The 19278-nt window shown below is 37.9% G+C and overlaps 1 protein-coding gene across 2 annotated transcripts in view; it reads left to right on the top strand.

Moving 5' to 3' along the window:
* The window catches only part of VPS13C (vacuolar protein sorting 13 homolog C), a 69028-nt gene extending 53135 nt beyond the window's left edge, over window positions 1–15893 (top strand). Inside the window, exons 67-80 of one of the 2 annotated variants that reach the window (XM_031061002.1) lie at window positions 82–193; window positions 515–628; window positions 1062–1198; window positions 1483–1564; window positions 1778–1891; window positions 2139–2214; window positions 2770–2933; window positions 3753–3798; window positions 4819–4942; window positions 5604–5718; window positions 11384–11475; window positions 12426–12549; window positions 12810–12896; window positions 14239–15893. In XM_031061002.1, the coding sequence (XP_030916862.1) occupies window positions 82–193; window positions 515–628; window positions 1062–1198; window positions 1483–1564; window positions 1778–1891; window positions 2139–2214; window positions 2770–2933; window positions 3753–3798; window positions 4819–4942; window positions 5604–5718; window positions 11384–11475; window positions 12426–12549; window positions 12810–12896; window positions 14239–14328 (1477 nt within the window). In that variant the 3' untranslated portion in view covers window positions 14329–15893. Of the gene's footprint in view, window positions 1–81; window positions 194–514; window positions 629–1061; window positions 1199–1482; window positions 1565–1777; window positions 1892–2138; window positions 2215–2769; window positions 2934–3752; window positions 3799–4818; window positions 4943–5603; window positions 5719–6463; window positions 9742–11383; window positions 11476–12425; window positions 12550–12809; window positions 12897–14238 lie in introns of those variants that run through there. The other variant, XM_031061003.1, reaches the window with a different exon arrangement.
* Window positions 15894–19278: the final 3385 nt, after the last annotated feature.

Below are 19278 nucleotides of genomic sequence, written 5' to 3'. Positions count from 1 at the left end.
AGCAAGACTTGACTTGTATAGGCTGAGCATGTAATATTTAAGTTAAATTTATACAGGTATACACTTTCTTTCCCATTTTAGGTACTTCATGGTTCTTATCCAGGAAATGGCACTGAAAATTGATCAAGGATTTTTAGGAGCACTTAGTGAACTTTTCACTCCATCTACAGACCCAGAAGCTGAAAGACAAAGGGTAATGTTTGAGAGAAACTGACTTTTACTGGAATGAGACCATAAGTGATTGAGGAATTTAGGTGAAAATCAATATAATAAAAAGTGGAAAAATCACCTAGAAATTTTGTCTCCGTTATGGGTTGTTTGGGGCTTTTTTCCTATCCATGGATTCATTAGTACACTCATATTTGAATAGTTAGTTAACTGTATTTAACTATGATTATTTTTTCTACTGTTTATTTATATATATATATAAACACATTTAGATATAATATGATTAATTGTATTACATATATGGATGAGATTAACTTCCTTTTTTTCTTTTTAATATTGAAACCAGTCTAAATTAATTCAGCAAGATGTGGATGCACTTAACACTGAGCTGATGGAGTCTTCCCTAACAGATGTGTCAATGCTCAGCTTCTTTGAACATTTCCATATTTCTCCAATTAAGGTATGCAATAGAGAGATTATTGGTTAATAAATCATCCAATTAATTCATTACAGTAAATCCCTAGTGGGGATTTTATATTCTCTAGAATTTAATACTTTGTTGGAAAACTTTCCCTGTTGCCCATGAGTACAAACAGACCTTTAACCATAACTAAGAGGGGAGAATCAATGGGTATAATAATGCTGAAAGCCAGATAAAATACTGGATAATGTATCATAAATTGTATTAAAATACACTTTAATGGGATTATCTTCATGTCTCTCTTAAAGCAGATAGTTTTTTGGAGCAAGGGAAGATAAGTCATCAGTACATTAAATGAGAGCTTTCCTCAGTTTTCATCACTGATTTGTTTACATGTGCACCACATGACCTGCTCTGGTTTGGCTTTTCTTTGGTCTTGATTTGTCTTGTTTTACTAATTCTGCCTTGACAGTTGCATTTGAGTTTGTCTCTGGCTTCTGGTGGAGAAGCATCAGATAAGGGGGAAGAGATGATAGCCATCCATTCTCTGAATTTGCTGTTGAAAAGTATTGGAGCTACTCTAACAGATGTGGATGATGTTATTTTCAAGTAAGTGAATTCAATTGGTTGGGGTTGGTGGGTTTTTTTTTGGTTTTTTTTGGTTTTTTTTAATACTTTGACTGCTGTACACTTAATAATTGGACCCATGGTTAACCTTGCTGACTGACTGTAGTGTAAATTTATACAGCCTCAGGGGAAAGGGAGGAATGGAGAGGAGATGGGGTTTGGGATCCTTTTCAGGCAATAGTCTTCAGGATTCTCTGAAGGAAAGCAGAAAAGCGTTTGAATGAGGAAGGGTATTTTTAACTAATGTATGATTACTTGTCTTTCAGACTTGCTTTCTTTGAAATTAAATACCAGTTCTACAAGAGAGATCAACTGAGGATGAGAGTTATGAGGCATTACAGTGAACAAGTAAGCTTGTTTAGTCAAGTCTTTGTGTACAATTTTGAGTATGTTTCTTAAAGAAGATTTTATTTTTCTTCACCAAATACTTATTTGGGCACTCTAATACCTTGCTTGGGTAGTAAATTAAAAAATGAACCAGGCTGAGGTTCTGATGTGTGTGACAACAGCTCATAACACTGCTTTTGTTGTTTGCCTTTTTTCTTCCCTCTCATCATTTAGTTCCTGAAACAGATGTATGTTCTTGTACTTGGATTAGATGTTCTTGGAAATCCCTTTGGTTTGATCAGAGGGCTGTCTGAGGGAGTTGAAGCTTTCTTCTATGAGCCATTCCAGGTATGAGTTCCTGATTCTTCAACTGTGTCTTTATAAAAGGCTGTTTGAATGTGCTGGTAGGGTTATAGTTTATTGTCACTGTGCTCCACACTCTGAACAGGCAGGCAGCAGTAATTTTTTAATGTGAATTTCAAAGAAATAACCTATTCAGATGGCCTTGCATCAATGTAAAGGAATTGCTAGTTTTTCTTGAAACAGATGCATCACTGTGTGGTTTTCTGCTATTCCTAATAAGTTTCATTTTTAGGGTGCTGTTCAAGGACCTGAAGAATTTGCTGAAGGCTTTGTAATTGGTGTTAGAAGTCTTCTTGGGCACACAGTGGGTATGTATCAGTGTTCTCTTTTGGTGAATTCCTACATTATTTTTCTAGTGAGTATTTAAGGTTGTCATGCTGTTGCCAGTGTTTGTGGTACAGATCATTCCCACATTATTTACCTGAGACCATCTGAATATCTGTTTGTAGACTGAGCAACCAATGTGAGAAACATTGCATTTATAACTAAATTAGTAACATGCTCTGAATGAATAAGAAGCATAATTTTAATGGTTCTAAAATGTCTGGAGAACCCTGAGAAGTGTTCTGTTACAATTACTTTAGATTTTTATTTAGCTGTGTCTTGACAGTAATTAGAGAAAACATTGTTTCATCCATTATGCTATGTAACATGTAGTAAAGTGCTATAAATGTTCCCTGTTGCTGTATGTATGGATATCAGACCAGATTCTGGCATCTTCTCATGGATAACATGGCTCTGTGTGAATTCATCATGTCTAAACTGAATATGAAGGGAAATTGCTATGGACTTGCTGGCTGTGTGTTGTCTGCTGTTAAGCTGTGAAAGAACAGTAACTTCTGCTTTGTGCCTTGTTTCCTCAGGTGGGGCAGCAGGGATGGTGTCCAGGATCACTGGTACTGTTGGCAAGGGCTTGGCTGCCATCACTCTGGATGAAGAATTTCAGCAGAAAAGGAGAGAGGAGATGGGTCGGCAGCCAAAGGACTTTGGGGAGAGCCTGGCCAAAGGAGGAAAAGGCCTGTTAAGGGTATGGTTTGGGGATGAGTGTTTCATCTGCCAGCTTGCTTGAAAATTACCTGCAGGAAGTTTGAGATCTTTTTTGTTGGTTCATTAACTAAACAGAAGAGACAGGCAGTGGGTTTATAGAAGACTCAGTGTAGTGCATCAGCTGTAGTGTTTGAGGTCATGTTTCTGGTCACCTGAGGAATTGGAGTTAGGATTTGAACGGGAAATCACACCAAGTTCTGCTGTGAATTGTATAAAGAAATAAATAGTTACTCATATTCAAGAAATGTGTTAGGTAATTGAGGTAACTGGGCCCTTGTAGGTACCCAGGTTGTGGTAATTGGGAATGGGCACAGCTGTGAGCAGCACTGCCAGCAATGAGCCATGGAGTGCCCAGGGGCCCTGAGCAACCCCCAAAGGGAGCAGAGGGCACACAGGTGCAGTGCATCAACATCAGGGGTGTAAAAGGTTGGGCTGAAGAACAAGAGGAGCAGATGCTGCAGCCTTCTGAAGTAGTATGGTGTTACTCTGTTTGGGTTGAAGCTTTCTGAAGTTGTATGGTGATACTCTGTGCATCATGGCCGTCTCAGCTGTGACATGTGGTACACCAGGCCCTTACTTGACCTTGCAGTCAATTCTGTCTTTCAAGTCTTTGCCTCAGTTATAGTTTTCTTAAAAATATTAAGAGAAAAAACAAAGCCAAAGCCCCTAGCCAAACAGTGTTTCTGATACTGAACTTTACATTATAAACTATTAAAATAAAGATTTGAGACAACAGATTGCCCAGTTGGACTGACAGCATTCCAGTTTCTCATTGGGAACTTCATTATCTTTGTTTTAGGGTGTTGTTGGAGGTGTGACAGGCATCATCACTAAACCAGTAGAAGGTAAGCACAAAGGCTGCATTCCACTGCTTAAGTGGTTTCTCAATACTTGACAATTTATTTTGTAATGTTAAAAAATAGCAACCAAGTATGGTGATGCTAAGGCATAGCAAAATGTTTATATTTCTTATTCTAATGTGAATTTACACAATGATTTCCTCAAATGTTTTTATATCTGTTGTTGGCTTTACCACCTTTTAAACATTTATATGGTTAAGAATGGCTTGTCTCTGTGGTGTATTTTGTTAGGCCTGCTGTAGTACCCAATTCATTGTCTGAAGCCAGAATAAAGATAGTAAAAATAATAAAGTAAAAATCACCAGCTGAAAAAGTTTTTTGGGGCTCCAAAGGTCAGAGAAATCTCAAAAAACAAATTTGGTTTTATGCCTGAAGTCAGTATTTCTTCCTGTTACTTCATGAAAATGATAGATGATCAAAAACATCCAGGATAAAATGCCTCTTATTAATCTTCATGTGGCAGTGATTTAAATGTTGGGAGTCAGCTGTAACTGTGTGGTATTTTACAGCTTTTGTGTGGTACTTAGATATGTAGTCCTTGTCTCTTGGGTGGGTGACCACACCTGCTTTCTGAACACTCCTTTGGTTCTCCCATAGCTATATATCACCAGAACTATGTAATTTTGAGATAGAAATAGTTAACTTCTATCATACTTGTGCATCTTAGTGTCTTCAGAACATTTTGTTATTACTGTCGGCCTATAAAAAACTAGTTTGTTGGCCTATTGTCCAGACTGAAAGTGTGAGAAGGACAATCTTGGTAGCATCTCAGTGTTGGGCCCTTCAGAGGCTGGTGAGGTGTTCAGTGACCAGTGATGTGTCTGAGCAGACCAGGAGGCAGTGGGTGACTTTCCACAGACGGGTCTTTGTACAGTAGGACTCTGTGCAGTCACTGGCTGTGGGCTGTTTCCAGTACAAAACAGCTCCTCTGTAGCAATAATGCTTTAATTCTGTAATTAAGCAGGTCATGAAAACATTTATTTTTCTGTTTTTATTCTTTTCAAGGGGCTAAAAAAGAAGGTGCAGCTGGATTCTTTAAAGGCATTGGGAAGGGGCTTGTAGGAGTGGTAGCCCGGCCGACGGGAGGCATTGTAGATATGGCAAGCAGCACCTTCCAGGGAATTCAAAGGTACAGTGCAAGAGGAAGTTCTCCTCCTATGTTGGATACCAGGTGGTAAAGTGCTCCAGTAGTGCCACACAACTATTTGCTAAATACAAAAATCAGGATGGTATGTGAGGTTGAGGAATGTCCAGTAGCCTGTAACAAATCTATTTTATGATGATGAGGAAATTGCTGCTTTGGAGAACATGCTGCTCTGTGGTAGTTCAGGTAGGCAGTAACTAATCACTGTGCTAGTTCAGGTAGACAGTAACTAATCCATTTTTTCATTTTGCTCCTTCCACTGAGGAGAAATGTCTGTTAAATTTACTGTGAAAAACAGCCCACTGAAATTTTCAGAGTAAAACTTCCTAGTCTGAAATTTGGTTAGCAGTGCCCATCAGGGCCTTCTTGTGTTTTAATGGTACCTTTGGATACTGTGTTAATAAACTTGAGAACCCTTTGTAAGTTATCTGCATTAGGGAATCAACTTCTCTAGCTTATTCTGTAGCTGTTTAATTGACTAGTGCTGCTTTTGATTTATTATTAGCAGTGTGTCTTTACATCTGCAAAGTACCCAGGATGTGTAAGTGGGATGTGTGGCAAGTGAAAGGCTGACTTCTAAAGATGTACTGGTGAAACTCAGGCTTGTATTAAGCTTACCAGAATCATGTTGCACTGTCTGTGGCAGGGTGGCAGAATCAACTGAAGAAGTGTCAAATCTCCGTCCCCCACGCCTCATCCGTGAGGATGGCATCATCCGGCCCTACAACAGGGTGGAAGCTGAGGGCTATGATTTATTTGAGGTATGTTTTGCCTTGTAAACACAGGGTTCCATAAAGGATTAGGTGCAATCAATCTGTAGCAGTCATTAAGTTTAAAAATTTGTCCCAGACTATTTCATAAAGCAAGCCTGGATAGCAGGAAGGCCCAGTGCTTGGAGTAAGCTGAATGCAAAATGGAAACTGCAGCATTGCTGTTCTGTGGTCTTCTCCATTTTATGTTCATTTCTCATACTCTGGAAGGAGGTAGTACGATTAAAGATTACAAGGATTAAGATTTAAATCTGTGAAAACCCCCCATTTTGATAGATCCAGATTTTTGTCTTTATAACAAAGCTAAGGTTGGTTTACAGACTAAGCAACAGACCTTGAATTGTTTGGTTGTATCAGCGATTAAAAAAACTGCATGAATTTTCATAATACTGCTGTTTGGTTTTTCCTTATGTTGTTCATAATAGCAATCTGTCATAGCTACAGGCACTGTGTGGACATTTAGTCTGCTTTCTCATGTGGATGTGCCTAACATATGGAAGATGAACAACATGAGTTTTCAAGTTCTTGATAGTCAGAATCTGGATAATTTGTGTTTTAGACTTTGTGTTTTTAATACTTAGCTTTAAATGCTTATTCTGTTGCTAAAAAGTTGGAGTAAAATAACTGTCTACATTAACTTGGATATTTGCTAGTTGCTTGTACATGGTCTTTTAATCCTTATTCCCTGTTCTATGTCTAACATTTCTTTTCTTTCTCCTTCTCTCCTGGCATGCAGCAAGAACTGGAATAATGGAGTAAACATTTTCCATATTTCTTGTCTGTTTCTCTCACAGTTTTTCATCTGCCTTAAGTATTTAGATCAAGGGCATGATTGCATTTACCATGTCCTCTCCCCTTCTCAGTCTTTTCTGTGTAGCAGTTGAATAAAACGGTGTTTGATGTTGTCCAGGCTCAGCAAACAAACTTGAATAACCATCTTCAGTAAGATTAGATGGGAGAGACAGGGAGGGTTTGCTTCCTGTATATTTATTTTTCTGAGGATGCTTAGCTCCTTTTGAATGGCAACAACAAAAGGTACTTGGAAAAAAGGATCACGGTAGGTTAGATCCTGAATTTATTTATTTATTTATTGGTGCTCTCCAGAGGTGGAGCTGTAGACAGAGGGGCAGAGCAGATCTTGAGTAAAATTTAAAATAGTGATAGAGAATGAAAGTAACTTCTGGGAAAATGGTTGTAATTTCAAGTTTTCATAGAAATGCTGAGAAAACCTGTACTTGTGGTTTCTGTGCTGTGCTATAGCCCTGAAAGCTACACATCTGCTGACCCACTCTGCCATCAAGTTACTACTGCTGGTTCTTTATGAATTTGCTCAGTTAAACATACAGCTAGCTTAGTTGACTCTGACTTTTATTCACAGAATCTTCAGGGGCTTTGCTCTTCAACATAAGAAATAAGTATAAACTGTCAGCTGTTAACAGGAATTTACACACACACGCATATATAAATAAGTATATATGTATTTCTATACTAAGCAATGCCATAAACTTCATTACTAATACATCTTAGAAATTAGCAAGCTAAGCTTCAGCTGTTGTCAGAGCAAATTTTTTGCCTATTATATGGGAAATATGTTCAACAGAAGCATTTTTTGCTGGTAATGCCTTTTAGAATGTAATGGTCAATTTAAAATTATTCAAAAGAACATTTAGTGAATTTTTCAGAGGATTAAATGAAATTAAGTTGTGATATCCTAAGCAGCCCAATTTTTTCTTCTTGAATGTTTTGGTTTGGTTTTTTTTTTCTCCCTATGTTTTTTATATCTGGCAAAAAGGAAAAAGTGGCACAGCCAACACAGAAAATTTGATATTATGCAGTTCCTCCACATCTGGTATTTGTATTTTTCTTAAGAGGTGTAGATTGGAACGGGATACAAACCAGGAATAGATCTTCTGTACAGTTCACTAAGTACTGTTGGTTTCTTTCAACAAGTCACTTAATGGAATACAGGAGAGGTTTAATTAACTGTTCTTGGTTTTCGTACTAGAGGTCAGTGTTGGGAAGGCTTTGTTTTCTAATGTAAGTTAGCAAGCAATGTAAAGCAAGACAGGACAGTGTCTTTACATGAAATCGGATATTTAATGAAAAAAATGAGTCAGAAAGTCAGTCCTATGTGCATTTACAAATTTAATCACAATAGCTACAAGTGCTGCTTATTTTTGGATCCAGTTTTGATCCTATATTAGAAGTAGTTCAGCCAGGACTCACACCTTCTCATCTACTTTAACTACATGCAATGCATATGTCCCTTTAAAATAAATATAAACTTACAGGGTGGAAAGCTTGTAAGGTTACCTTAAGGATCAGATGCCTCAGTACCATCCAGTGATTGGATGGAAATATGTTTTACTTAATTACTTTTGTGTGAAATGTAGGTATTAGAGCTTGTCTTAGAGGAGCAAAATGTCGGTTTTAAAAGAAAAGGTGCTTATTCCACAGGAAAGTGAGGGTTTTGGTGCAAACTGAGGGTGAAGTAGATGAGTTGAGTTGTGTAAAGTTGTTTCTGCAGTTCCTGGTCCCAGAAGTGCTGGCTGTGATGTCTGTGGGCTGTGTAGGGATGTGCTCAGTGAGTCCCAAAGCTGGGAGTGAGATGTGATGTGAGCATTCTGTGCCTCGGCTCACGGGCAGCACACCACGGCTTTGTTACTCCGAAATGCACAGCAGAACACAAGGGCAAATAGGGCAGCTCTAGCAGAATTGTTTTCCAAGGAATCACTTCTCAAGAGTTCCAATCATGGTCTGAGCAGTGTTGGAGCTGAGTTTTGCAGGAGCAGGTGCTGGGAGCCTTTGGTGCGGTGGGGCTGTGCCTGTGCTGGCAGGGCTGTGCTGGCCCAGCTCCTCAGGGCTGCCATGATGTCACTCATGCATTATTCAATGCCTGTGGCATTACTTTGTTTCACATCCCAGTTAAAGCATGGAGCTTTATAAAGAATGCAGAACACCTCATGAATAATTGAGGCAGGGTGGTGAGACAGTGTTGTGTGGCAGAGCATAGACTATGCTGGAAACTGCAGATTCTATTTCTGCTTGACTCACTGTTCTGCTGTGTAAATCTGCATTGGTTCTTTCATTTCCATGTAAAATAAGAATGAGTTAACTTCTTCAAAGTGCTGTAGTATGCTCATAAAAATAACAGCTTTTGATTAAGATGTCTAAATTTTAAGAGTGTGCAGATCATGGAGTAATTTACATCAAGTGCAACCTCCCTTTTACATAACACCACCGCCATTGTGCTGGCGTCTATCAGGTGTATTGAGACTAGCTCACAAATACTGCATCTTTTAGGCACAGGCCTCAGTGGGAGCTCTTGCTTTGGTAACATATTGCATGTAAAATCTAAAAATACTATTGGGATTGTTTCTGAAGTTATGAGAAACAGGCTTTCTCTCCAAAGCTTTGAGTTTGAATAGAGAAATATGCTTATGAATAAATCTGTTTAAATATGTGGCATGTCTAATTTCTTCGTATTCAACAAAAGGATTCAGAATATGGATTGCAGCCTTTGAATTACAGTCCTCACATAGTGGTGGGTTTTCTATTTCTTCAATTTTTTACTTCTTTTTGAAACAGCTAAGGTTCAGGTATAAAATGTGAGTTCATATTTTCATTTTAGTCATATGCTGCCATGTTTCTTCTAATGTTTTGAAGAGGCTTTGAGATAAGCAGTTTTTCTGGCATCTTTTTTCCTTTCATGTATGTTGTACAGTTTCAGAACTTTTTAAGATGGTCAGAAAGGGATATTTTTTATAGAAGATGTTGGTTGACCATATGGTTTTGCTTACTGAAAAATGCTGGATTAAAATGTGTTTCAAAACACAACATCACTAGTGATCAAGTCTAGGAAAACACTATGCTGTTGATTTCAGCTCTTGAATATTCATCCACTTTTGAGATTAAAGGAATTTTTGGAGTCAGTTGTGATGTATGATGATGCTTTAAGATATTTGTTGAACTTTTGAATATATGAAAATAAAATGCAAATAAGAAAAATTCAAACGTTCTTTTAATTGATTCTTATGTAAGCTGATCTTTCAATTTTGGTTACTGAAACTGCATAGAATGAAACCTGTTAGTCACAGACAGACAAATGTGGAGTCAAGTGCAGCCTCTATTGTCATCTCATTGGTTTTTGGGTCCATCTAAGGAAATAAAAAAGAAATGGCCATTTACAAGAAGTAACTAAAAACCTACTGCATTCTTAGTCTTCCCTCTTTAGGTTATTGTTACTAGTTTGTCAGAAACTTGAGGAATGAGACCTTGAGGAATTTGCTGTTGTAGAGGCTGAATTCCACAGTAACAGCTGTAAAATGAACTGAAAGTCATCCTACTTTGCTCTGAAGAACATCAAACCAATTTTGGGGCACCCATTTGCTAAAAGTTGATCTGAAGTATTTGCATTCTGCATCCAGGCGTTCTTCCTTATGTTTCCCCATGTTTCTACACAGGAGCTGCCCATTTTCCCTTAAAACAGATTATATCATAAATAAGGTGCCTGTATTGACCTGGAGGGTACTATTGAATTTAGTCAATACCTTGAAAGGTATTGACTAAAGTCAATATATATTGACTTTATACTTATGTAATTGTCTTGCCATTTTTTTCTAATTAAACACTATTTATAAGTGTTTTTAGGAAAAATACTTATTGCATGTTAGGAAAACCAGTAGTTGATACAGATTTATTCTCATACCCACTTTGAGGCTAGGTTCCCACTGGTAGCATGTTATTAATTTCATAGTTTTATCTTTTTCTGCATGATGTTTTGATGTGTATTCCTTTCCCACAAACATGTTCAGGTATCACTCTGTGAGTCTTGCTGTCTTTAATCCAGTGTTATTGAGAGCTTGGTGTGGGGGTGACTGTGAGCCTGTGTTCTGTGCTGTCTGTGTTGTTGATGGAATATTGTAATCCTGGTGACATGCTCTAGGAAACATTTTACTTTAGTCAAAGAGTATGTACAGAATGGGAAATCTGAAAAAAAACCTCAATGAGTAATTACCAAAAAAAAATCCAAAGAGCACTTCAGTACTTTATCTCAAAACTTCTTCTGTGTTTGCAGGTTGTCACTTGAGTTGTGGGTGTCTATTTAAAACGTGATGAGTGATTTAATCTGCACTTTCACACACCTTTGTATTTTGGGTATTCAATGGTCATATCTGCTCAGTTCAGAAACCTGTTTTTGAGGTGCATTGAGCATTTGTATCTTGGGAGTTTGTTTCTGAGGGTCTGAGTCATGTGCCTTATAAAAATGCATGACCTTTGCAGGGTTTCACTCTTGAATGAAGCCTGCAGCATGGGCTGTAGCAGAATGAACATTATTAAACATTACTAGCACAGAAAGGAAATCAAAGCTGAAGAAATAGTCTGATACAGCAGTGTCAGTGTTCTACCTTTGAGTGGAATGGATCAGACTTCTCAGTGACTCAGCTTCAGGACTGAGAGCACTGTGAGAACCTCTCTTTAAAGAACTAACCATGAGGTAACTTTTCAGAAGGCTTTTCAATTCAAGACACCAATTTGTGGTTTTTGGTGTTTAGTGGTTTGTGTTTTGGGTTTTTTTTATTTTTTTTTTTGTTTTGGTCTGGGTTTTTTGTTTGTTTCTGTTCAGCCCCAGAATTATTTTCTGTTTCTGTTTCAGAAGTTGCACATCAGGAAGTTGGAAAAAGAGGTTTATCGATACCACTGTGCAATTCCAAGAGGCAGAAGAGCAAATCTTCTTGTTACCAACAGGTATTGAATTTTGAATGCTTTCTAAGGGCTTGACATGATTTCAGCTTGGGGATTAGACATCTGGCTAAGTCTAAATTGATTGCTCTTCTCTGCCTATCTATTTTCCTTCTCTATTTTCTTCTTTTGTTTTTTTACTATTTTATTTTGTACCTTAATGGAAAATGTGATGTAGTTGTGATGTCAGAGTTGGATACTAATTTGGGAAGATGGTTTACTCTGAGATCAGTGATCCTTTCATCATAGTGGGGGGTAATAGTCTTTTTTTCCCTCTTCATTTTTGATTTTTCAAATTAGCTTGTTATAAGTGTTTGCAGTCAAACTAACAGTTTGATAATACATGTTTATCATATTGTTAATTAAAGAATATTCTAAATGAAGTCTTAGGTCTTTGTACCAGTATGCAAATTATTATTTAACTCATCTGACAAGTTGGCAGTCCTGAGTTTGAGGACTCAAAGCTTTCTAAATATGCTTAGATAATGAAAAGGATTATGATCTCCACATCCCACAGGTCACCAGTTTGCACCTTGCCTGAATGTATGAGAGAGGCTCATCCATAATAAGACCATGGAGGTTTCCCAGTGTGGTTTTTTTGATAATGACCAGCCCAGCTCAGAATTCAGGCTGCAGATGGACAAGATTTCAAGGCCATGAATGATAATTGGGCAATTTAGTTGTTTGCAGCCTTAGCTAAAGGTGCAATTCTCTCCTTAGCCCAGTCCTTGGCCTGCTCATGGTGTGTGATGTCTTGGATCATCTGTGGCTCTTAAAGACCAAGTGATTGTCTCGAAATGCATTAAGGAGATATGGGTGCACTGTGGCTGAGTGGGTGCTTGTAATCTGCACAGAAAATGCCTTCTTAAACAAATGCTTTCATTTTGTTTATTTTTTCTAGCAAAGTTCTAGTCCCAGAGAGGAATTGAGTGTGAACTTTTTTTTTTCTTGAACAGGAGAGTGATATATGTGAAAGAAGTGGAAATCTTAGGCCATTTAACAACAGAGTGGGATTACTTATTTGAAGAATTCACACGTTATCCCTCCTATGAAGCAAATATTTTAAAAATTACGGTTTGGGTAAGAATAGCATGTAAATTTTCTTCTATTTAATATTCACTGAAGGTCCATACATGCTTTTAGCTTATTTATGGTTCTAACTGCTAACTAAGAGACTGTGTGACAGGATTTACTGAAAGTTTCTTGAAAGTATTACAGCTGGGTTGGACAGAGACCATGTTGAAATCTCACCTGAAGTTGGCATTCAAGCCATTTATGTGTGAGATTCTGCACTCTTGTTTTGTGAGTCATCTGAAGCACATTTTTGTTCCCCTCTGCAGGAGGAACAAAAGATGTTCCAAAGAAAGGACAGTACAGGTCATGAATGTGTAAAGACTGTTCAGCTTTGGGATGAAGCTACAGCAAGGGTATATTCTTTTTTTTTTTTAATTTAATCTTCTTTTCTTATTATATTGTTAACTGTTGTTGAAACTCAGCATGTAAAAAGATGGTAATGTCCAGAGACTTGTTAGAGAATAGACTGCTGTGCCTGAAGACCATTTACCATAATTTTGTGTTGAAAAATGTGTGTTTTTCCAAGAGTATGATGAGACCAGATAGTCCAAAGCATTCAAGACATTTTATGCAATAAATAATTTAATGTTGAAGCTACATAGTCTTAGGGTTTGTATGTTAAAGCTCATTAAAGGAAAATAATTCCAATATCTGAAGTACTAGGTTGTATTAAATTCCCTATAGTCTGTAGGATTCCACATACCTCCTCATTATTTCAAGATCACCTAAGCCAGTACGAGTGGACCTTGTATGCACAGACTTATTTAGATTTCTCCCTCCTCTGTCTCCACACATGTTTTTCCTACCATTTATCTCTAAATGTTTGTTCCTGTTAGTGCCAGGGAGCCTTTGTTCTGTGGATGGTTGGGTCTTGTAGTTAACTTACCTAAGGTGATCCATCAATTTGGGGAAATTCCAGGGTACTTCAAGAATAGAAAAATTTACCTAGGAAGCCGTGTGTGTGACTGTGGTGTTGTACCAGGTGATGAGAGAGGAGGAGTTCTGATACCAAATGTGAAATCAATTAGGCCCACAGTATCTTGGAGCATGCTTGAAATTGTAGCTGCAGTAAATGGCAAGTCAGCAGATGGAATCAGAACCAGGGCCAAATTGCTGCTATTAAATTGATTGAGCCTCCTAAAATAATGGGTTAGACTGGGAAGGAAAAAAATTGCTATAATTTTGAGGCACTTTATATACTGGAAGAGTCTATCTTAGTTCTACACTGTGTCTTGTCGAAAAATGTTCCTTCAGCTTTCTCTTCCAGCATGTCATCCAAATCACACTTGGCATTAAAGAATTGAAATCCTTTTAGTTTCTCTGTGTCTTAGTGGCATGGCCAAAGCTGGAGCACAGAATACACAGGTCATACTGGAAGGAGACTTCCTTGTGTTTAATTACCTTTTTTGGGATTATTTCCTAACTGCATTTTGCTTTGCTAATGTTTATGCTGGTATCTATACATTAAAAGTTTATTTTTCTGCTCTCACCTGCAACACTGCCCATTTACTTTTTGTGGATTTCTGTTTGTCACTTGAATATTGTGCATATGAATCAGGAGCTAAGTACCTAAATTAGACCAGCCTATGTGTGTGTGGGTTTGCATCTTTGTTGAATTAGGTTTTAGTAGCATCTTATAGAAGAAAAATGCTACCTGCTTTCATTGTTGTTTGCTCTCACTGTGTTGTTTTGCAGAGGGTTTGTGGTGCCATTCAGGAAGCCCTGGCAACACGAAAACAGGAGAAGCTGGTAAAGAGAGCATCCTTGCAGTGGAGGAAACCTTAAATGCTGTCTTGATAGCCAGGATTTATTGGGTTTGACACTTGGTATGCAGTTTTCTCCCTAAAATTGATTAGGAGCAACATGGAAACATTGGGCAAAAAGTAAAAATAAAATATCTGAGGTCTTCTTTCAAAGTTAGCAGCCGTTAACACTTCAGTTTTAGAAGTTATGCATAATTTGGAAGGAATGGGTTTCTAAAACATGCATTTCAGTTTAAAAATTGCATTTTTTGATAAAATGTTTTCCTGCTCTGAAATTTTATTTTCTGCCCTTTTACTGTCAGAGATTCTAAAATGACGTGGTTATCTTATTTGCACTCTAAGGTTATGGTTTACAGACCAGTGGTAGTGGTTGTGGTGTTTTTTCAGATGAAGCACTTCTGTTAGTGATTGAAACAAATTAAGAACTCTATTGTAGACAATTCTCCTTAAATGACTCTACACAATTTAGCTAATATAATTTCATCTCTGAATTTTAGTATTAGAAAATACTGCATTGAAGCAATGTAATAATTTCTATATATGAAAGAAATAGGCTATTGTTGTCTGGAAATGTTTACTTTGAAATGTTGTCACATTGTAAATGAAAATCTGCACTTTAAAAATGGAAAATATTATTCGCCTGTCATGTGCCTGTTTATGGTTTTGGTTGTGTCACTGTAGCCTAAAGAATTCTCCAGGAGGAACAGCACACTGGGTTTAGCATTGTATGTCAAAACCTCAAATCTAAGAAATGAGCTCTCCATATTTCGGTGTACAGTTACTCCACTGGAAGAATGCCATCTCACTGAGTTGAAACTCACCTCTGATGCAATGTTTTTGTTGCAGTTTCTCCTCCTGAAGGCTGTCAGCATTCAGTTTAACACAACAGTTAAACACCAATTGTATGCCTGGCATGAATAACCCCATGATCTTCCTTGAGACAAGTTCCATTCTTAGCAGGAGGCCCATCCATAGGTAACTGAGTCAGGACTAGAGGAGCAAACAGATTTCAGATTTGAGTTCAGTGATCAGTGGACTGGGAGCTGTTGCTGTCAGCCTTTGGCTCTCAGATCAGAAAATCAGTGTCCTTGCAAAAACTTGTGAAAATTTGACCTTCCCAGTTTCCTTTTCTTGGAAACAATATTTTCTATTTCTTACTTCTCTTTTGTGCTAGATAACACCTGTAGATACAAACTTGATGAACTAAAATGACAGTATTTTTCTACAGATCCATACAGTGCACCAGGCCTGGAATTTTAAACTCTACACTTAAGGGTTGGTGCATTGTATAAATGCACTCTTTACCTGTACCTATGAGCTCACCACAGTTAGAAAGTTTAAGATATTTGTATGCTGCCAAACACAGAACTTGTAGAGAGCATTGCACACATGATTTGATTGTTGTTGTATGCACATGGCTATTAATCCACTTTGCTACAAGGGAAAAAATGTGGTACAGCTTTAATTCTTGCTATCACCTGTTTTCTAGAAAGCTCTGCTCAACAATAAATAAAATAGCTGTCCAGCTTGTATGTATATCATGTTCATATTTTTAAAAAAAACACAATAAATTTTTATATGCAAGTATTTGTGCTATGATTTAAAGTTCTGTTTCTTCTCATGTGCATTAGTGTGCCTCGTGTCATTGACACAGTAAGAAAACCATCAGAGTACAAAGGCACTGCAAAAGAGCTTTCTACAGCTCAGCAGTTGCTGCATCTTGTGTTCTGACATTTAGGGACAGGTGTGTGAGTACTGCCTCTTAATGCATACTTGAAAATAGGTGTCACTTCAGTCTACTTGGTGCATGCTCAGACAGCACCATGTGCCTGCTTTTAGGTGAATTGGAGCTTAAAACAGTTCTGAAGACACCTTTCTGACTCCAGTCTTCTCCTTGATTCCCTTATATACTTCCTTGTGGTTTTGATAAACTTTCTGGCTTGAACTGTAAACAGGAGATATTTCATTTGCTCGCTTTGTATGCAATTAGGTTCAATGAAGAAAATTCTATTTAAAATAGTCTGAAGGAGCAGTAGGTTTTGTTTCGAACTGCACATCTTTGCAGTGTGGGTTGCTAGCTGAATTTGAGCTGGTAGATGACCTCCAGCTGGAGTGATGAATGACCTTCTTTACCACTTGGACCAAGAGGAGATGAGAGAGGAATTCCATTTCTTGCTTAAATGAAGATGGATATTTGGGAGGAATAGATTTCCAGTGCTTGTCCTGGGCTTGCCTCTAGTGTTCCATTCCACTTTACCATGTCTCCTTCTGGCTGTGCTTTGTTTTTAAAGTGGCCTTTGGCATAACTGTATCCTCTGCAGCTGCTGTTCACTCTACCTGAGCTTTGCTCTCTGACTTTGGGAACTTTCTTTTCCTGTTCCCTGCCAGTTCTTTTCCTTAAGCTGGTGCATGTTCTTGAAGTGCTGGCTGAGGAAGTTAAGGGACAAGGAGAGGCTCTTGTCTAATCTCTTATGTGTGCCCAGCAGAAGAACAAGTGCAGAATTAAATTATTTTTGTATGATCTATTGAGGTAAGAGGTAACAATATGTTTCAGACAGTCTTGAGTGATGAATTTCAACCAGGTGCTGTGGTGCAAGTGAAAAGTGTTTTCAAAGATTTTGGTGTTGTTGTGGGGAGGTTTTTAACCAGGTGCTGTGGTGCAAGTGAAAAGAGTTTTCAAAGATTTTGGTGTTGTTATGGGGAGTTTTTTTGGTTTGTTTTGTTGTTGTTGTTCAGTTTGTGCTTTATTTTTTAAGTATCTGGCAACAGAATGTTTTTCCATACCTTAAAGATTTTATGCCTCTGTGAAGCTGTGGAGTTTTTCAGTATTACTGAGCACACCAGGTTGCCAAGCTGTTGACATCTTCCTACCTATTCCTGCCAGTGAGTGCCCAGAAACTTTTTGCTGTCTCAAAGGCAATTTTAAAATGAATATTAAGACAGTAAAATTAGTGTGAATTACAACTCCAAGCATTTAGGTCAGGCCTGGGTCCTTGCTTTGTTTCTGTTACTCCCTTGCTTTCTGACTCATCGTAGGTTTCTCCAACTCTTCAAAAGTGGTTTTTTTCACGAGGTGTGGGTGAATGTTGAGTCCTTGTGACTGTTTCTCAGTCTGTTGCTCCAGCTGTAGCCTCCTGAAACCCTTGTGAAACCTGCTCAGTCCTTTGTGCCAAGCCCTCTGTGCCCTGGCATGCTCAGTTGTCCCCTGTGCCCTGTCCCCTCAGTTGTCAGGTAAGGAGCAGTACAGCCTTCCTCAGTGTAGGTCTGTGACCCAGTAACCATTTTAAAAAGACAGTAGCAGAAAAATGATAATACAGTCAAGCTGTTTCATTGGAAAACACATTAATATGCTTGTGCTTACATTTTTAGAGCTACTTAATTCTTTACAAAAAGAGAGAATGATGTGAGAACTTTAGGAGTAGATAATGGCTGTGTGTGCTTCTTCCCAGAATAGTGCTACCAATGCCACTTAACCATGAGCTTTAAGGAGCATTTTACTTTGGTAATTTTCCTTGAGTTTCTGCCCAATCTGGAGACAAGTAAATATTCACCTGCTGAAATGTTGTATTTTAAAAATGCAGTCAGCTTCTTTACAAATTTCTTACATGAGTTTGGTCCATTTTGCTGTTAGCTGTTCAAGGGGATTTTAGGCTCTCTTTCAGTGATAATTTTTAATGGATTTTATTTAGACTTTTTCCTCTCAAAGTGACCCTATATTCATTGAGTACTGCCAGTAATTCTCTACATTTCTGTATTGTATTCAGACTTTTTCCTCTCAAAGTGACCCTATGGTCATTGAGTACTGCCACTCATTCTCTACATTTCTGTATTGTATTCTCTACAATTCTGTATTGTAATTCTAGAGAATTAACAATAAACCAACCACTTACAAGTACTTATGTGGAATTTTAAAGAAGCAAATAGCATCACACCATTCTCAAAACCCCTCAGACTGTGGGATATCTTTGCAGATGTTTGCAGCCTGAGTCCACGTGGTCCTGGGCAGCACTCTCTGTGTCTGGACTGTGCAGTCTCAGGAGATGCCTTCAAAGCCCTGCTGATCTGGGATTCTGTCACTACAGGAAATCTAAAATACTCCCTCTCCCCCCAACACCAAAGAAAATTACCCAGGAGAATTTGGAAAATTACCTAAAATTACCCATTTGTGTTTCCAGTGATAAAGTATATGCATCAAAAGAACTCATACCTCTCACCATCACATTTAACCGTTTTCTCAAAGTTTGCAGAGCCTGGAAGATTGTTTGGTTTTTTTATAGGCACAGAATAGGGAGTAGTTTACTAGTAAGAGAAGAAATAGTTTTGAAGGGGATAAATTGTAAAGTTGAAGGAAGGGGATAAGTAATTCACCTTAACAATCAAGTACCAATGTTCTTATTTCATAGCTGGCAATAAATAAGCTTTTGTTGTAGTGTAACAACACAGAGATTACAGTAGGTGTATCCTAATCTTGGGCTGTGCTTGGCAACAAAGATTATTTATATAAGGGTACCTTGGGTCACTCAGAAGATTTAAAAATAAAACTTAAAAGATTTAGTTTTAAAAGTGTAAACTGGCTTGTGAAACCTTTTGAAACTAGCTAACATCTGTTTGAAAAAATAATTCTTTCAACAGTTTATAAAGTCATATTTCATCAAACCTGAGTATGAAGACTTGATTTGGAATAGATGCCCCAGTGGACTGACCAGAGAAGTTTTATCATATGAAACAAGTGGAGGGATTTGAGAATCAACACATACAGCTTGAATTTCATTGGAAAAATCAAAGCTTTTTTATTCAGCTTTGTTTAGAAGCTGTTAAGCTTGTGTATTAAGATTTCCTGGACAAAGGTATTCTTTGGAGGGAAGGGGCAGTTCCCAGTAAACCTGTGATGCCTCACAGCAGGAGAAGGACAGATCAGAGTGGGGGGGAAAGTTGTTTCAGAAATAGATGTCTAATTAAAATTTGTTCCAGG

This window comes from Geospiza fortis, unplaced genomic scaffold (genome assembly GCF_000277835.1).
Source record: "Geospiza fortis unplaced genomic scaffold, GeoFor_1.0 scaffold317, whole genome shotgun sequence".
Taxonomy (NCBI): domain Eukaryota; kingdom Metazoa; phylum Chordata; class Aves; order Passeriformes; family Thraupidae; genus Geospiza; species Geospiza fortis.
Note: the sequence above shows the minus strand (reverse complement) of the source record. Positions and strands in the feature narration are given on the sequence as shown.